The 17,780-nt window shown below is 35.9% G+C and overlaps 4 protein-coding genes across 4 annotated transcripts; 2 read left to right on the top strand and 2 right to left on the bottom strand.

Annotated features, from left to right (window-relative positions):
• Window positions 1–5,054: 5,054 nt before the first annotated feature.
• LOC124218103 (ferritin light chain-like) lies at window positions 5,055–7,462 on the bottom strand. Its single transcript, XM_046624528.2, has 4 exons — window positions 7,319–7,462; window positions 6,186–6,290; window positions 5,697–5,986; window positions 5,055–5,591 (listed from the first exon to the last, which is right to left on the bottom strand). Exons 2-4 carry the CDS (start codon window positions 6,283–6,285, stop codon window positions 5,304–5,306), a joined length of 678 nt encoding a protein of 225 aa, XP_046480484.1. The 5' UTR covers window positions 6,286–6,290; window positions 7,319–7,462; the 3' UTR covers window positions 5,055–5,303.
• A 66-nt stretch (window positions 7,463–7,528) lies between these two features.
• Window positions 7,529–12,672, top strand: LOC124218104 (ferritin heavy chain-like). The gene is made up of 5 exons (XM_046624529.1): window positions 7,529–7,809; window positions 10,988–11,106; window positions 11,180–11,341; window positions 11,442–11,582; window positions 12,037–12,672. The coding sequence occupies exons 1-5, from the start codon at window positions 7,740–7,742 to the stop codon at window positions 12,190–12,192; spliced, it is 648 nt and encodes a 215-aa protein (XP_046480485.1). The 5' UTR covers window positions 7,529–7,739; the 3' UTR covers window positions 12,193–12,672.
• On the bottom strand, window positions 12,169–17,706 carry Zip102B (Zinc/iron regulated transporter-related protein 102B). Its single transcript, XM_046624522.2, has 5 exons — window positions 16,911–17,706; window positions 16,347–16,476; window positions 15,902–16,140; window positions 15,531–15,665; window positions 12,169–15,462 (listed from the first exon to the last, which is right to left on the bottom strand). Exons 1-5 carry the CDS (start codon window positions 17,004–17,006, stop codon window positions 15,211–15,213), a joined length of 852 nt encoding a protein of 283 aa, XP_046480478.1. The 5' UTR covers window positions 17,007–17,706; the 3' UTR covers window positions 12,169–15,210.
• Window positions 14,170–15,361, top strand: LOC124218106 (coiled-coil domain-containing protein 115). The gene has a single exon (XM_046624533.2). The coding sequence runs from the start codon at window positions 14,170–14,172 to the stop codon at window positions 14,644–14,646; it is 477 nt and encodes a 158-aa protein (XP_046480489.1). The 3' UTR covers window positions 14,647–15,361.
• Window positions 17,707–17,780: the final 74 nt, after the last annotated feature.

The raw sequence follows: 17,780 nt of genomic DNA, 5'->3' as shown, positions 1-17,780 counted from the left end.
GAGCGTGGGATCAACAGCAGAGAAATTACAAAGGAAATCTTCCAATTCTTGGCTGTAACTTCCGGCCTGCTGCTTTTCACGGCTTGAGGCTATACGCAATTGATATCTTCCGCAAGATCACATCGACTTAGGGTATCAACAAACCAATTCTATCATCTCTCAAAATCGGCAAATTTCAGCCTGAAAAATTTCAACGGCGCAAATTTCCATCTTTTTTTCGCGCTTCTGGAGCCAAAAACTCTCCGTTCCGTCATTTTTTCGAATGATCCTTTGTAGACGAATTGGACCCTAAAGAAATTCGAAAAGGCCGTAAAAATGTGTGGGAAATAAATGCAAAGATAGACGATCAAATTTTCAATCATTTATTCATTCTAATCCAGGTCGCATCAAGTACTAATGATAGAGTATTATTCATGTTATGTTCTGCGAAAGAGCATTGCACCTGCACGCAGGTCATTACTTGAGTAATACCTCCAATTCACGATCATCACTGCATTACACAATATCCCGTATTTTTAGCATCAGATAATATTCGTTGCACTTTTTCTTTCTGACTTAATATTCAGATTTATTATTTAATATTTAATCATCCTTTTGCATTGCTATGTGACCTCGACTGTAATATATTACAGTTCACTGTATTATACAAGTTACGTTCCATACTGACACCCGATGGATGGTTGTAGAATTCGCACGCAAACACTATTTACCGGTGCAAATCTAGATATTCAAATTGATGGCATGAAATTTTGTTTCAAACTTACAGACCGATAAAATGTATTAATCATTTTCAATCACACACGCCACAAAATTCACTATCTATGCGGCCTAAAAGTCAAACCCTAATGTTAGGTTACCCGCCATACATTTTTGTCACCAGCTGACGTCGAACAGGCGTCACCATCATTTTGAGGATCGATTTCTTCACGCGTGACAGAAGAATATAAAGACAGTTGCCCCTTACGGGTTTTGGTGTGACAACCGAAAATCGTCGTGCGCTTGCGCCCCCAGAGATGTTCCACTGGTAGAGTTGAGAACTTATTGCAGAACATCAGAGAGTTGACGATTTCGAGATAATGCTGGCTGCATTCACTTCTGATCCTACTCCTACTGCATCAAATCTCTCTATCTATTAAAAAAGTTCTGAACAAATGAACTGGTAAAAAAGATTATAATAATAGTCATCCTCGTCCATCTTGCTGTCCTCGTATTTCTCGTTCTCCTCCTCGTCCACCGCCGAACACACCCAACCATCGCCAACAACCTCCAACAACCACTGATAACCACCTCGAGTTATACCTGGAATAGTAATAAATATTTTCAGTACAAGAACACATCAAAAATATTGTGTAAGGATTAATATAATTTGTTTATTGACACGTTATACCAAGAAGATTGAAAAAATCATAAAAAATGAAAGAAATTTTGTTAGCGCATTGATAGCTACTGAATTTAGGCTTGCGCGAATAACGAACTAAAATAATTCATTAAAAACATGACAAGTGTCAAAATTTTTAGATAAAATATAAATACAATTGCCATTAAATAGTATAAAAGTGTTTTATTCACCGTGCAAAAATCCTCGTCCTCCTCGTCCACCTTGTTCTCCTCGTCCACCTTGTTCTCCTCGTCCACCTCGATCAGCCGCAAACACCCCTAACCACGTCCGACCACCTCCAAACACCGTCAACCACCTCCAATGACCACCGCTAACCACCTTGGGTTGTACTCCGAATACTAATAAATGAGCGTTTGTCCCGGAAGTCGAGTTTCACCAGGTAGCGGACCTGGAGCGCAGAACCTACGGAGCGCTTGTTCCTGGAGTCGAGTTTCACCAAGAAGCGGACCTGGAGCGTAGAAACTACGGAGCGCTGGTCCTGGAAATCAAGTTTCACCAGGTAGTGCACCTTGAATGCAGAAACTACGGAACGCTTGTTCCTGGAGTCGAGTTTCACCAGGAAGCGGACCTGGAGCGTAGAAACTACGGGGCGCTTGTCCTGGAAATCAAGTTTCACCAGGTAGTGCACCTTGAATGCAGAAACTACGGAACGCTTGTTCCTGGAGTCGAGTTTCACCAGAAAGTGGACCTGGAGCGTAGAAACTACGCGGCGCTTGTTCTGGCAGTCAAGTTTGCACCAGGAAGCGGACCCGGAGCGCAGGATCCAGGAGGTAGAGAACCCGGTACTCAAAATTTGCGGAGCGCGATTCTCATACGTCCGCTCTACTGCGCGGTCGTTTCCGGACTGAGAAATTCGGATAACTGATTTTCGTCTATATAGATCAAGAGAGAAAAAATTTTTGGTGACGTCACTTTCTGAACATCCCAACATCCAAAATTTGGTTTCGAACTTTAATATTATGTATGTATGATGTACGATGTATGATGATTTTAGTTTTCACATTTCAGACAAGAAATGCGCACCTTATCTTTCCTGCCGATTCCAGACTCAAGCGGCTAGGCCCTTCGATGGTCAGCCGTTGACTCAAGATATTCTTCAGTTAACGGGTCAGCTAATAATAACGCTGCCGTCCTGCTACAGTTGGATGATAAAAAATTTTGCTCGTACCTTTCAAATGTGTGTTAAAATAAACTCGGAGTTTTATGAACCTTCGTGCTTTCCGAGGTTTTTTCTCTCCCTGTGAAAAAAAAATCGCCTACAATCACCTTTTTAGGCCTTTAAATCAGGACTGCGTTAAATATATACTGTCTCACATACGGAGCATTCATTTCATCTCGATCAAAATTAGCGCATCCGTGATGTATTACAGTTACTCTCAACTTTTTTTTATACGAACACTTTTCGAAAACAATTCTGCTTCTCTACCCAACGTAGATACTTCACTTGCCACTAGCTAAAACAGCGTTTCGATTCTATGCCTACGAAAATTCAAGATCGAGAGCGCAAATGAAAAGTTGTTGGAATAATTATGAATATTAATGTTATGGAATACATCGAGCGCGTGTCGAATAGAATCCTATTTCGAAATGAATAATTCTTCAATTTTCATATTATAGCCGTATTATTGTAGATAATATAATTTGTCTCCTGGAAAATTATGAAAGTTACAGTATGCATTACGTATTAAACGTAAATGGATCATCTATATCAATATCGTACATGGACCGCATATCCATATATACTTTTTGGTCTCTACATCATTATTACATCTGATCCATTATTATTTATGATCTATGTATAAATTCTTCTCTCGGGTACTTATACTTTAATTAAATCACTGATTTGCTACGAATTTCGGAAGAAATTTATTCTCATTATTAATCTCTTGTTTCACCGACAAGTTGGTAAGTAAACACAGGCAAAGTACTGGCTTGGGCTTACCATTGCGAAGACTGTGTTGCTCGGAAGGTGAATGCAGCCAGCATCATGTCGAAATCGGCAACTCTCTGATGATCTGCAATAAGTTCTCAACTCTGCCGTCGGAACATCTCAAGGGGCGCAAGCGCATGACGATTTTCGGTTGTCACACCAAAGCCCATAAGGGCAGCTGTTTTTATATTCTTCCGTCAACGGCGGTGAGAAGCGTTTCAACTTCCCCGGCGAAAATATTATGACATATTTTCCCCTTTCATGATGAAATTTGATGATCGACAGGTTTTTTACGATTCCAGATTTGAAGAGCTTTCATTCAAACTCTGCATCAATACGATCGATGCACGGACAGCCGAAATATACCAGTTTTAATATCGTCCAAATCGTCAGTTCGATCAAGAATATTTGTTCTTCGATAATTCTCTAGATTAGATACATGACGTATGCTTGAACTATGTATATGCCATATTAAGCTACTAATAGCTGCGAGAAGCTTACGGAGACAGCACAAGAGATCGCGTGTCCATTGTTCGCGCTCAGGCAATTTATGCCTGAGATGATGCTTCAACATCGATTTTTAGGCAGAAGGAACGGTAAAATATAATAATAATTAGAGAATCCGTTGTATATGGCTGGCTAGACTCAGGTACCTACACGAACTGTTAGGGTCGAGGTATCCAAAAGCAGCTAGCGATAGATAAATAAATAAACTCATATCAAGGACATTAACAGGTCCATCAGTTTCGAGTCAGAAAACAGTGATGTTCTCTCAAACATGACATTCTCAGATTTCAACTTATCAATGTACAGAAAAGGTACATCCAAATGATAGGGATCACAATGGAAAATTGAATGCTCAGAAAAAGAACACTCATCACCCGAGACATTTGTACAAACAAGATACAGTATATTACAGTTGAACACAGTATTTCAAAATTTTATTAGCCGATGGCGTAAAACTATCATTTTCTTTTTCAATGTGGATGTTTAGTTATGTAGATACCGTAGTAGTTTAATGAAAAATAATTTGGTTCGTCTTTTTTCGTTCAATTGGCGAATTTGAAAGCAAATTAAACAGATTGGGGAAAGGTACGGTATGACACGACCCATCCAATTGAACGAAAATACAGTCATGTACATCTCAAGTTTATTTATACACATGGGTATTATGTGAAATTTTCACAACTGTGAAATTCAGACAACATAATTCAACTTTTGTAATCATTATTTGTAACGGAAGACGAGAAATACGACGTTATCATTTTAAAACGCTCAACTTTATGTACATATAAGATAAGCAGGCATTTCAAGCCATGAAATCCAATGTAATTACTGGTGAATAATGAATTTAATTTGTAGTAATGAAATTGATACAATAGAATATTTGAATTTGACATCAATGTCAAAATAACTTGTTGTTAGTGGAGCATTGCATTTCATTCAGGCAAGACGTCTGTTTGAATAGAAAGTGTTCTTCCTCTTGAGCACAACTGTAAGAATGTCTGTAAGTGTGTTTACATTTTGGAATCTTACGCTTCTGATGCGAAGCCCGTAAGACAGTCAATGACCGTCTAATAATTAAAATGCGGATATGCATTATCATTAATCACGAGGACTTTTCATTGTTGAAGATATAAATTTGATAAATTTGATAAATTTGAAAGACGTCTGTTTATTTCAATAGTCAAGACAGGTGGTAGAAATAGAGATTTTTGCACTAGCTAAGCTACAAAATTTTATTTTATTTCATTTCATCAGTACCTTTTACAAATATGTGGTGTAAATGTAGTTTGACACAGCTAGTTGCCCTAGTTACTGGGTCAACTACAATCCACTGAAATCAATGTAATGAAGTAAACTGTTTAGTCTATATTACAGAGAACAAAAAACAAAAAACTAATCTGTATTGTCATCATCACCATCTAAATATTATAATAAAATAAATTGATGACATTACAATTTTGGAAAAATTTACATGGATGTCTGCAAATATTCATCGAAAAGGAATACTGCAAGAGATGCATCAGGAGCCGAAAAGAACCGCTTGAGATCATTAACATAACCAGCCAAGGTGTGCACAGTTTTCGCTTGCCGATTGAAGAATCTCTCTTCCAAATAATGAGCAACGGATCCATCTGCCTCAGTATGCTTTGCTGTTTCTGCATGTATTTTCAAAGCTTCGTCTGCCAACTTTTTGTAGTTATCCAAAACATTACTCATACTGTCAAATTCTGACAGATTGTCTTTAATCTGCAAAACCTATTACAAACATAAATATGCAAAATAAAGTATGCCACATTATAACAACTCGTGTAACAGTTATTGAAGTAACAATATCACCTTCGTTGAGAAAAATTCGCTCACCTTTTCGTCATCGTCGCTCCAGAACTTAGCTTCATCATTAAAGTTCATGTTTCCACCACGCTGAGTGATAAAGTTGATGAGATCTTTTGCGTCATCCCATGCTTGATCAGACAACTTTCTATAGAAACCTTTGAATCCATCACGATTACTCATGAAATTTCCAAAGTAACTAGACATCAGCAAGTATTTGAAACTTGCCTCAATCTGAGCATTGGCATATTGTTCGAGCTCACTATGTATTTTATCAAAGTGTCCATATGTGGCATTACAATTCTTCAATGGAACATCACCTGCAAAATAAGTAACAGAAAATATGAATAATATTTATTAACTATATATTAGGTAATTATAATAACGCAAATCGAGTTTCAGCTCATGATTATTTGTCTTTCTTTACCACAACTGTCAAATAATCGTTGTAGTGACTGAAATTTGTATCTCTGTACGAAGTTAGTTTGAATGAAAGTTATTATAAAATAGTAACGTTACTTGAGTGATGACTTTTGCTACATATCTCATTGACATTTCTGTAACAATAAGTTGCTGAAGCAGCCACCATCAAGGTGGAAAGAACCACGAAAACTTTCATATTAGCTGAAAAATGAAACAATAAAATGTTAATCTCACAATCAAAATGTTACTGTTTATGAAATAATTCGAAAAACCCATTAGGCTAACAGCTTCAATCCTAAAACTTCCCACTATTCCAGTTATTTGTTGAAGTAAAAATTTTTGGCGAGAATTGAAGATTGTTATCCTGGTAAAAAAAACCCTACCGATAGCCCAGCCAATTTTTCTGAAAATTTATTTGGTTCTAAGTTAAGTGAAGTCAAACCAGCAGGCCACAAATCATCTTTAAGCTTTAAATAAAACCAATATCACAATTGCGTTGCATGCAATATAGAAAAATATATATATATGGGCTTGTAAATATATAAGTATCCGTATGGACCCTTGCGACATGCTCATACGACATGTGACACAGTCATTCGTTTTTATAGATAAGACTTCGGTCTATCGTTTCTTCACTTATTATCGAACAATAAATTTGTTACGTACATATAAATACACAGGAACAGGCATTGATCCAAAAAAGGCCAGAAATGATTTGCGAGGTTTAGAAACTCGTAGTTACGATATCAAGTAAAGATGTATTTATCAGGGCGCGTACAATAACTTCCCTTTCGCTTCGAGCACAAAGTTGCAAAAAAACTTCTAGGATAAAGTAAGATCGATACGAAAAAAAAAATTATAGTTCTAATGAAAGAAATGTCACCAAGTTGATGTTCATTCAAATGCTATTAGAAACTATCTTTGTGAAGAAAGAAGACGAATTATTCAAATGACAAGAAGAAACTAACAGTAGAATATGAACGGCGACCGACCGTTAGTATGCCTCGATTTAAAAGCAACTTGTGACGCCCCTGAAGTTGGGTGTACGTCATGAACTGTAATATACATGTGTGTGTAAAAATATTCTACTGCGGAATACGATCGGAGGGGCGATTGTGTTGATTGAATGCCGACAATTTTTTATTTTTTTCAACAACGTAATACTCGAACCCGATGAAGGATTAATTGCACGGTACACAACAGTTGGAAATCGCGAGAATGGAACGTACCTTAAAAACCGTGAAGTGCCCAGCTGACAGCGTGAATACTCTCGCTTCGACGCTCTGCTGAACAATGAACACTTTATCGGGGGGAATATTCCTGAAATCGGATGGTCGTCTCGCATATCAGCGCATGCGCAGTTTTATTGCGCAGCAATTTCTGGAGTGCAAGCCAACAATGACATGCTGAACCATTGTGGATCGTATCGTACCAGTGTACTTTGTTTTTAAGGCGCTGATGGTTGATTCGAGAGTTTAGTTACACATATTATCTGAACAAGCTTTGAAGCCTCCTTCTATGCCAGTGTGTATAAAGGTTGCTTCGAAATAAGGGTATTCTTCGTTTGACGAGCTTCGATCGATTAAGATACTCATATTCTTTGATCTCACCTAACCCACATATTTGCGCACCTTGAGGTACATCGACGCGATGAATTTTATCTACGGATTTCTACTCCTTTTGGGTTGCTTCAGCATCACTCCTGGGGTTTACTCAGTATGTAAGTAAAATTAATTTACCATTTCTTTCTTACCTAAGTAAACGCAGGAAAATTCAAATAATTAGAAAAAATAACCATGAACGGATTTTTCCGATCCGAGTGAGCGATTTGTCGCCTTGTTCGGCAACGTTTTCGCACGCTTCGTACAGCCCTGAGATGCAGTGTTGCCGCTTGTACCGTATTTGAAGTACTGATATATCTAAGAAGCGAAGCTACTTATTATTGCAGTTTACGTGATTATTCACTGATCATTCACGTAATACGTTCGATCTTGATCCGGTGGGCTAAACATCCTATACTACTCTACTTTTTTCTACTTTGTTTATATGCCTAACTTGTGTGCCAACAATAAAATAAGACGATAAAATTAAATTCACCGTATGGCTGGATTAGAAAAATGCGGCGCAGTATTTTGCTACCCGTAAAAATCCAGCATATCACTGTTAGGTCAAATGCCAGACATTGAATAATACGATAACATTATCTCGTTACAGATCATACCGTCCAATTGCAAAATCCCCCCCAATCGGTGCAGTTATCTGCAACTGAAATTAAAACGGTCAATTAACTCTGTATGCTACCATGTCTCATTGTCAGCAATATAATAACAAGGTTGAAAAATACAAGCGAATTATAATAATAATATTTTTTTTTAAACCAAGAGCACTTGTCTGGACTTAATTAATTCATTACCATGCAACAAGAATTTTTGATACTGAACGAAGAGTTTCAAAAGTGATTATAATTAAAAGGATAGTAGTTCAAGTCAGTTTTGCAACATCGTATTCACATACATGTTCATAAGAAAAAGTTGATGGATGTAAAAACTACTGCATAGAATCTATCATACTTCTCATTAATCTGTGATTATTTTATAACACATTCCAATACTGTAGTAGCCTTATCGCCTTGTTACGGTAGGTTGGACATAACAATTGCCCTTTCTAAACCCAAGATATTGTATGCCTCGAGGACATTGAATTTTGACCTGAATTATATCCGATTAGTGTCGGTTGAAATATGTATAGCAGTTGAGTTACTCAATTCAATTCAAACATCCATAATAAAGTCTATGGTTTAACCAAATAGATTTCATCATTCTATTTTACAGTATTTACATATTAGGAGAATGTAACGGACAGGCACTTCAATAGAAATCAGAGATTTGTTAGTGTGCACATGCATTTACTGTAAATGCTTATGCTGATTGGTTATGATTACGAATAATGGTGCAGCATATGATGAAGTCAAAATATGTGCCACGTTACATTTGTAATTCTCAAAGGCAGTTTTCACTTGACAATCACATTATAAATCAAAAATAAATCCCAGTGTGTTCAATGCTTGATTATAATATTTTTATTCGGATGACTTGTGGTTTTTAATTGTAGCAAAAAATATTCAGATTCTGTCGGTGAAGTTTTACTTGACGTCACTATGATAAAAATTTTACCGTGAAAGATGTTTCAAGTTTTGCAGAAAATTTTTGTTTTCGCACTTTATCTTGGTGCAACTAATTGGACTACAGATTTGTATATATGGTTTTATAAAAACTAAAGATGTATATGTATTCATCCCCGTTGATAATTTGGAATTAAAATAAGGGGAGGAGCTTAGTGAATGACGTTTTTCCCGTGTACAAAATCATTATAATAAATTATTGTTATTCTGGAACCAACTTGACAACAACGCCCACATTGGTCGACAACGGTGTCTGCCCATACATAGATAAGAAAAATATTGATAAGTTTGTTCCACGTGATCTCTTATGAACACATATTGTCCATGGTACAAACTCCACACAGTGAGCAATGCATATAGTCTGCAACACTCCAATTTATAGTTCAACAAGTATTGCGGAATCTTTCGTCATGAATTTGTTAAGTGATAGCAACTGATACTCTAATATTGATTGATCTAACTGTACGACACAAATAGAAGAGAGATACGATCGGATGATTAAATATTAGAGGACAGTTTGAAGTCAATCGTACTTCACATTACTCATTCGTATCATGCATCGAATGTATTTCAACATGTTCCAAAAATTCTAAATTATTCATCTTGCTAGTTCATCCAGTATTAGATGAGAAATTAAATTTGCTAAAATAGCAACGTTAGTTAACTATTTGAATGTTTCGTGCCATTATTGCAGAATCAACAGTCATTACGACACCCCAAAAAATTCATTGTTGCGCTCTTTGATCAACGAAATCATAGATGTCTAAAGAAAAAAGTATCATTGAGGGTGTAATCTACACTATATCTTGTATCAACCTAAAAGCCAATTCAAAGAGAATTGGTTATAAAAAAAAAAAAAAAAAAAAAAAACAATGATTATGAAATATCACTCACTTGAACATGTAATTAAAAGTAACTTAGTATCTATATCTTAGAAATTAAATCAAATAATTAAAATCTGTTTTTGAAGTGGCAAATTGTTATTATTATTCTTTTAAAATCTAATCTCATCAAATTGCATTTTCATCATAATTGCGTCTATAGGTAAACTGAGTTTGGTTTGCATGGAACATATTCATTTACTTATAAGTATATCTATGATACATCCATTATTCTCCCAATTATGAAGATCAAATAATGTTATGTGCAAATGAATGTAATTTACGATTTTGCCTCTCCACTTGAATGAGAAAAAATGTCCTAATGAATATATTTGACTCTAAATAAGAGCAGATTATTATTGATGTTATTAACTATAGGTACATCATTATTGGAAAGATTCAGGTATTGAGCAAATCTGTTTCATATTATAACTAAATTCAATTGTCCAGAAATTAATGAAGTGTAAAATGGTAGAGAATTTCCAACAGGAATCATAAGCACACCCTTTCCACGCTTGGAAGATTTCAATTTTTACTATGTTGAATGATGTTTAAATGTACTCTTTTCTGCTGAGTTTTTGTCAGCAACCTTCTACCAACCTCAACCTCATTGGAAACTATTAATGAGTCAACCGCCCATGCTCATAAAGACAAATAAATAACCAAATACAAGATAATGAACTGCAAATATTTGATATCACAAACATGTTGACATGAAACAAGGTCTGGGAATTTGAGCGCTTTTAGGATATGAATTAAAAATGATTAAACCTTCTTGAACAATGGAACAGTCATTTAATATTTATTTATTAATCATTTTTCAATTTTACTTTAAGGTTCAATTAACGAAGCACCGATCGATATAAAATGGGTGGATATGGTTGGAACGTGTACGAAAAGACTGAAGGATCAGGTTCAACTGGAAATCTCCGCATCTATGACATATCTTGCTATGGTAAATGAGCCAATTCCATTATTTTATTACATTTAAAACTGCCCACTTATTCTAATCACTTTACTGTTTACAGAGTGCTCACTTTGCACGCGATAGTATTAGCAGACCTGGATTCAGTAAGTTTTTCTCACATGCCGCGGATGAAGAACGTGAACATGCGATCAAACTTATTGAATATCTGTTAATGCGTGGAGATGTAACCAAGAACTTCCAACAACTACTAACATTCCCGCTGGTACGTTTGTAGTTATTGACAAAATGAATTATTAAATAATGAAACATAGATTCAATGATAATACAAAAAATCGTTGTTTTGTTCACCCGTTCTATTTTAGCAAGTGTCTTCAATGACATGGGCTGATGGAGCAGCAGCACTTAAAAGTGCTCTCGCAACGGAAGTTGACGTTACAACAAATATTCGAAGTATAATTAAACACTGCGAAAATCCAGGTGCAAATGCTAAGAATGATTATCATGTGAGTATCATATCTTAAATAAAATTGCTATATACTTTTTAATGCTGCTTATTGTGCTAAATCTACTTCAACATTGTTACAAAATGACGTAGTATAGCACATACAACTTCTATCTCTATAAATCGATCTAGAAATTTTCAAGAGACAATGTACAAATTATCAATTAATTACGATATAATAGATTATGGATTCTTGCGTAAAAGAATTTATATCATTACTCACAGAACTGCACGTACAAGATAGTGTTGAGAAATATTGAAGGCTGTCATCATAGTCACGGTGCTCATTGTAGACCCCAAGCATATTTTTTTTTGTATCTAACCTCTGATCTTGGTTGTCATCGCATCTTTTCTAAGAAAATATAATATATACATCGTCGATTTGTAACATATTTAGAATTCTTCTGTAAAACATTTATTTCTGTCAATATAACACTGTATTTTTTCTTCTATAGTTGGTAGATTGGCTTACTGGTGATTTCCTAGATGAGCAATATAAAGGGCAGCGTGATCTCGCTGGAAAATACACAACTCTTCAAAAGATGATGGACACTTATGGTCCTATTGGAGAATTTTTGTTTGATAAGAAACTGCTTAATGGAGAAGTGTAAGACACATGTTTGATGCAAGAGCGAGGAACTGTGTTTGATTTTATTTTTATTACAAATCAGTCATATTCAAAATTGAATCAGAGTTTCAATAATATTCAACCGCGTATATGGTAATGTAGTAACTCTTGGTTTTACCAACACCGTATGTTTAATATGCCATAATTAATTTATGGGATATAATGCAATGCATCGTCAGTACTAAAAATGTACTGGAAGTAAAACATCTCATCAACAACTCACTGGAATAAGCGGAATATAAAATAGCTTTTGGCACTGCCAGAACATACTATAAAAAGTATATGAATACGCCCTATATTCTCTGATTTACTATTATTATTTCTGAATATGGCTTAAATAGTATGTGCGCATAGTAGTTTTAAGACAATGTATAAAGTAAAGAGTTTATAGTGTTTGTTATTCGGTAATAATTTTCATAATGTAAATGCTATTGAGTGAATAAACAAATACCGCTCTAACTTATTTCAGACTTAATATGGCTGTGCTTTTTTTGTTATGATTACTCCTCGAAAAATTTCGACAACTGTTTTTCAAGGCTCATTGTCAACATCCGAGAATCGCTCCAATTTGAAAAGAAAATAATGCAAGATCAGCGGCAGTTGAGTTAATAATTTACAGATATTTTATTTTAAGTTGATCCAGAAGTGATATCCAACTGATAAGAGCAAACCCTTGGTTGATAAAAATGCATTCATTTTTCAATGTCGTATTTAGAAAATCTTTGATTGTGCGCCGCAAACACTTCACACACCCATAAGCTTCTGCAGTAGTCACGCGCCGAGAGAGAGTATAGCGTACTACGAGTGGTACAGACAGAGATCAAGAATCGGTCTTTGAATGACCACATTATCATGGTTGGTATGACTAGGTAGGTGTGTCGCCACTAGAGATCAGTGTGGCCAAGCTAAGAAATCTGATATGCATACATATCAGTGTACGAAAACTGTCAACACTGAGCTATCACCTGCTTTCACCCATGCCCTTCATCAAACTTAATGCCGAGTTCGCAAAATTTGGAACAATCGTAACGAGCCCGTCTGTCCCTGATCGTCACAATTTCTGGTATTCAATAATTATTAGATAGCTTTTATTTTATTTCGCTTTCAGGTTTCACTCGTTTACTTATTTGTGTCATTTATGCTATTTTATGATCAAATTATCTTAGGTTAAATGAGGTTAGAAAACATGCGTTAGTAGGACTTGAGATCTAATGCTCCCATTGAACTTCACTATTACACTAAACTAATAGGTATAATAAACCTGGGGTGCACACTAGCCGAGTCAAAAGAAATAGCTCAAACGGGTATCTCTATCTCTATTACATCGCTCAGGGAATACCTAGGTATGTGTATAACTCAAACAGGTATCTCAATATTTACCTATGCCACTCATGATACAACTATGTACTATGTGCTATATCTCTCAGCACACGTTACTACCACGGCAGCTTATGGATGATACGCGCTACAGTAAAAGGAAAAATTCAGTGAATTTTCACTACCGATTTAAGACAACTTGCAATATATTCTTCTTTCTTACTAAAATGTACATACGTCATGAATACAAGATTTTTTGTTTTGCGAACAGCAGCTAATATTAACTATACAAAACCTTGAATATTTTGGGGATATTGCAAAAAAAATTAATTTACAAATTCTAGTATTTTAATTGAAACTTCGTTGCTCATTGAATCATATTCTCACCCCACCGATATATACTCTTCCGTGTCTCGAAAAATGCAACATACACCACCCAAAGTGAATTACACGAGTATCGTCACATACAAATTTCACGTCACTACTTGGAAAACTTAGATTATTTTATGAATGAAAATGAGAATTTATGTTGAAGTTTATTGTGTGGTCAACATTGAGTGGTCTGTGTAGAATTTCTTGAAACATGGAGCTATGCAAATAGACACTGTAATGTTCTTTTTTTCCTATTAAAAGGTGAAAAAATATGCATGGAAGTGTAGACGAAGTATGCGCAGCTTTGGACAAATTCACGCTGCGAAGCTTAGAGTTGATGGAAGAAAAAGTGTCTGTGACGCTGCAGATGGAAGAGATATTAAGGGATGGTCACATTGAATTAGCAAAATCCCGATATATTCGTGGTATGGAAAATATTGGAATGTTGCAAGTACCTACTGAAGCAGGCCAGTTTGAATCACTGTTCAAGGTTCAAACAGAACTGGATGAGGAAAGCATTCCACAGTTTGATGTAATTAATAGGAAACATAATGATGAAGGTAAAGAAATTCCAGATCCAATTAAGTGGTTCGGAGTTCTTGTTCCACAAAATCTACGCAATGCACAAAAACGCTTTCAGGCAACTGCGCAGTTGAGTAGTAAGTGTGGTAATATTCGTACAGAGATTATATCTACCACGGAAAAACTAAACGAATTAAAACGCATTAAAAAAAATATATCCAAATAAGATGAAGAGTTTGTACATTTGTACAGACATTACATTGTAAAGTAATAAATAAACCTGATTACACCAATAACCTGAATAACCAACACCTATTGGTTCCTGCGCTAAACTACTTGAGAAAAATAATAGCTCATCTCAGGAAGTCTACCTATAAGTAAGAAAGTAAAATCGAACCATACAACCAAACATACAAATTAGAATACGTATGCTTCATTATGAATACCGCTCTGTTTTTCATAAAGTATACCTATGTTGATAATCGAAGTAAAAATTTAAACGACGTACGCTACTTAAACTTTGATGGTTCTTAAAATATAGAATAAAAAATTGAGCAATGTGCGTGAATTATGATGTGTGTATGGAATTTCGATGATTCTGCACGATACTGGATGTAATAAATTACAGTACGGTAATGTATTAATTTACACATTGCAACAATAAGTAGTAAACAAATATCCGAACAGTCGTGTGGATTAAAGATAATATATCATTTTTGTAATATGATACAAATAATTTCAAGAAACAAAAATTAAATGGAATCATGCCAATAAGATTGTCAATTTATGGTCAGTGATGGTGTCCGGTTGTAATCAAAGCTGGTAATAATGAGCCAACTACTAGAGCCAATAATTCTTTGGATTTGAGTCCTCCCACTGGGACTGATCCACCCTCTGTAGTTGGTAAATGCGAATGGGTAGAACTTCCTCTCACCATTAATTCTGGCAAAACGTGAACAGTAGCTACATAAAGGAATGTCCCTGCACTGAACAACATTGCTAAGCCTGTCGCGTTAACACTGCTTAAGGTTTCTTTGCCCTCCTAAAAATCAAACAATTTGAACTGTTATTATGATTCACATCAAAACAGAATGTATCAAGTTGGCTTACCTTTCCAATGCCAAAGAAGGTAATTAAAGCAAGACAAGGAGCTGCCAAAGAAAATACTAGCAGATGCTTTCGTATCCTTTTCCTATCCACGCCTTCATGTAATAGAAAAGACACAAGTCCGAAAGCTGCTGGTGCCTGTAAAAGTAATTTTGCTGCATTACAAGCTTCGTTTCATTAAGTAACAAAAGAGTGCAAGCGAAAATAATTGCAGAACTGAATTATTCTGTTTAAAAAGTAGAGAGGACTACATTAAATCAATAAACAGCATAGAAAGAAAAATAGCACAATCCACCAGTTGTAAGGTTGAAAGAAGGTTTGTTTGAATTTACATCACCTGTGAATATGAAAGCAAATGTAAACAGCATAGATACCTTGTGCAACATAATAGCTAGAAAGACGATCATCTCGACATCAGCTTGTGACGTGGTAGCAGCAGCTCCTAATGCAACACCATCGGCTGCGGAATGAACTACTAGGCCTAATGTAGCTGTAAGGCTTTTTTCTGTAGGTTTACCACCTTCTCCATTATTTCTGGTTGAACACTGATCCACTAATAGCATGAATATAAAACCTAGTACCAGTGTTATACCTATGAGGCTGTGGAGGTCACCTGAAAAAATAAGATGCACAATAATCAAGTAATAATTACCCTATGCCTCGGATAGAAAACACTTGACAATAGCAAATGAATTTTGTTTTATTCTTATATATATATATTTTTTTTTTTTTGCCTCAACTGAATATATTCCAAATACAAGACGGGGATATAGAAATTTTTGGCCAGTCTGATGCACTCTCGATCTGACGGTGTCTTACCGCTGCCATGCTGATGGGCTTCGTTACCTCCAGCATTGAATAAAGCTCGCACACCTTCTGGAATAATAACAGCTAAAGCTGTTCCGACAAGTAGGCCTGCTCCCAAAACTGAGACAAGCTGTAATTTATCCTGAAATTGATGAAAATAAAAATAATAAATAATAATGTAGTACGCAATAATGAATGTATGAGAATACTTAAAAATAACGCTGAAACTAGCAGGTAACAGTCAACAGGTAATACAGGTGGAAAGGTTCCAGGGGATGATCTAACGATCAATCTTCGCAGGATTACTTAGGGAACCCTTTTCAATGTATTCTTTGATATTTTATCGTTTGCTCACTCCCTGAAAGCCTTACAGACGTATTATCTGCTAGTTTCAGCATCATTACTTGAAATAAAAATAATCACTGAAGTAATCGATCAATGCTTATATATCCGGACATAAATATTTTGTTTCAGCTGGGCACTAAGTGCAACAGATGTCACAGCGTGAACAGATGACACTTCAAAACGTAAATTATGAAAAGACTACTTAAGCGATTGGAGAGATATTTTACTTACCTCAGATAAGTTGACAACTAGAGGTAAAGATCCGGCCAAATATGAACCGAATAACATTACCAGTGCGAGCATCCAGAGAACCGTACTTTGCTCCATATTTGTACTATTAAAAATTACGTCGATGCCCAATCATACGTTTCGATAATTCCTACCACACCAATATCGAGTTCTATGACTGTTTGCTGATTTATCAAAAGTTATAAATATTGCGACAAGTGTTTTTGCATGCATTTTTTTCTGCTACGTAGCCATATTTGTACTAAATGTAGCACAGAGTGTGACACGCCACTGCAAAACTTTACCGCTCTCTCAACTTGTTCAATCGCCGTTCGCCGTATACACAAAAATACGTCAAAGCACCGACTATATATCCCTGAAGATATTCGTGCCTGGTTGCCTAGTGTCAATTCATTGAACTGATGAAAACCAATCATTTTCATCTGTGGGCCGGCTTTCATAATGTCGTACGAATTTCAATGATTACGATATTTACACCTGTATTCATGGTCCTTCTCATTTCACGTTTCATGAACAAGGAATCCTTGTTCCTCAAGGAGGGACTATGAATACGGGTGTTACTTAACATTTTATCCGAAACTCTGTGCAGAGTGTATAATACACAATTTTCTGCGCGTGTTAATTCAATTTTATCGTTCTCTTTCAATGTACATAGTTTAACATCTGGTAGACAGCCTACACACACGCACAATTATCGTAACACTTCTGTGGACCCGCCGTATGATTGCATGCCTTAGCTCGGTTCATGTCAAACAAGCGGTAGCAGACTACCCGGTAACTTTCAATGTATCGGAAACACAATCCAAGGGACGTATATACGTGAGTTCAGTACTGACTGACTACCGCAAACGC

The sequence above is a fragment of the Neodiprion pinetum genome, chromosome 4, assembly GCF_021155775.2.
Source record: "Neodiprion pinetum isolate iyNeoPine1 chromosome 4, iyNeoPine1.2, whole genome shotgun sequence".
Classification (NCBI taxonomy): Eukaryota; Metazoa; Arthropoda; class Insecta; order Hymenoptera; family Diprionidae; genus Neodiprion; species Neodiprion pinetum.
Note: the sequence above shows the minus strand (reverse complement) of the source record. Positions and strands in the feature narration are given on the sequence as shown.

What these genes read in the sequence shown, in the direction of transcription:
- LOC124218103 (XM_046624528.2), bottom strand. Translation starts at nt 6,285, where the DNA reads ATGAAAGTTTTCGTGGTTCTTTCCACCTTGATGGTGGCTGCTTCAGCA. An exon ending in TAGCAAAAGTCATCACTCAA is followed by an intron (nt 5,987 to 6,185) that starts GTAACGTTACTA and finishes CTTATTTTGCAG; the next exon opens with GTGATGTTCCATTGAAGAAT. An exon ending in GGAGCGACGATGACGAAAAG is followed by an intron (nt 5,592 to 5,696) that starts GTGAGCGAATTT and finishes TGTTTGTAATAG; the next exon opens with GTTTTGCAGATTAAAGACAA.
- LOC124218104 (XM_046624529.1), top strand. Translation starts at nt 7,740, where the DNA reads ATGAATTTTATCTACGGATTTCTACTCCTTTTGGGTTGCTTCAGCATC. An exon ending in TCCTGGGGTTTACTCAGTAT is followed by an intron (nt 7,810 to 10,987) that starts GTAAGTAAAATT and finishes TTTTACTTTAAG; the next exon opens with GTTCAATTAACGAAGCACCG. An exon ending in CTATGACATATCTTGCTATG is followed by an intron (nt 11,107 to 11,179) that starts GTAAATGAGCCA and finishes TACTGTTTACAG; the next exon opens with AGTGCTCACTTTGCACGCGA.
- LOC124218106 (XM_046624533.2), top strand. Translation starts at nt 14,170, where the DNA reads ATGCATGGAAGTGTAGACGAAGTATGCGCAGCTTTGGACAAATTCACG.
- Zip102B (XM_046624522.2), bottom strand. Translation starts at nt 17,006, where the DNA reads ATGGAGCAAAGTACGGTTCTCTGGATGCTCGCACTGGTAATGTTATTC. An exon ending in TAGCTATTATGTTGCACAAG is followed by an intron (nt 15,666 to 15,901) that starts GTATCTATGCTG and finishes TTACTTTTACAG; the next exon opens with GCACCAGCAGCTTTCGGACT. An exon ending in CCTTCTTTGGCATTGGAAAG is followed by an intron (nt 15,463 to 15,530) that starts GTAAGCCAACTT and finishes TTTGATTTTTAG; the next exon opens with GAGGGCAAAGAAACCTTAAG.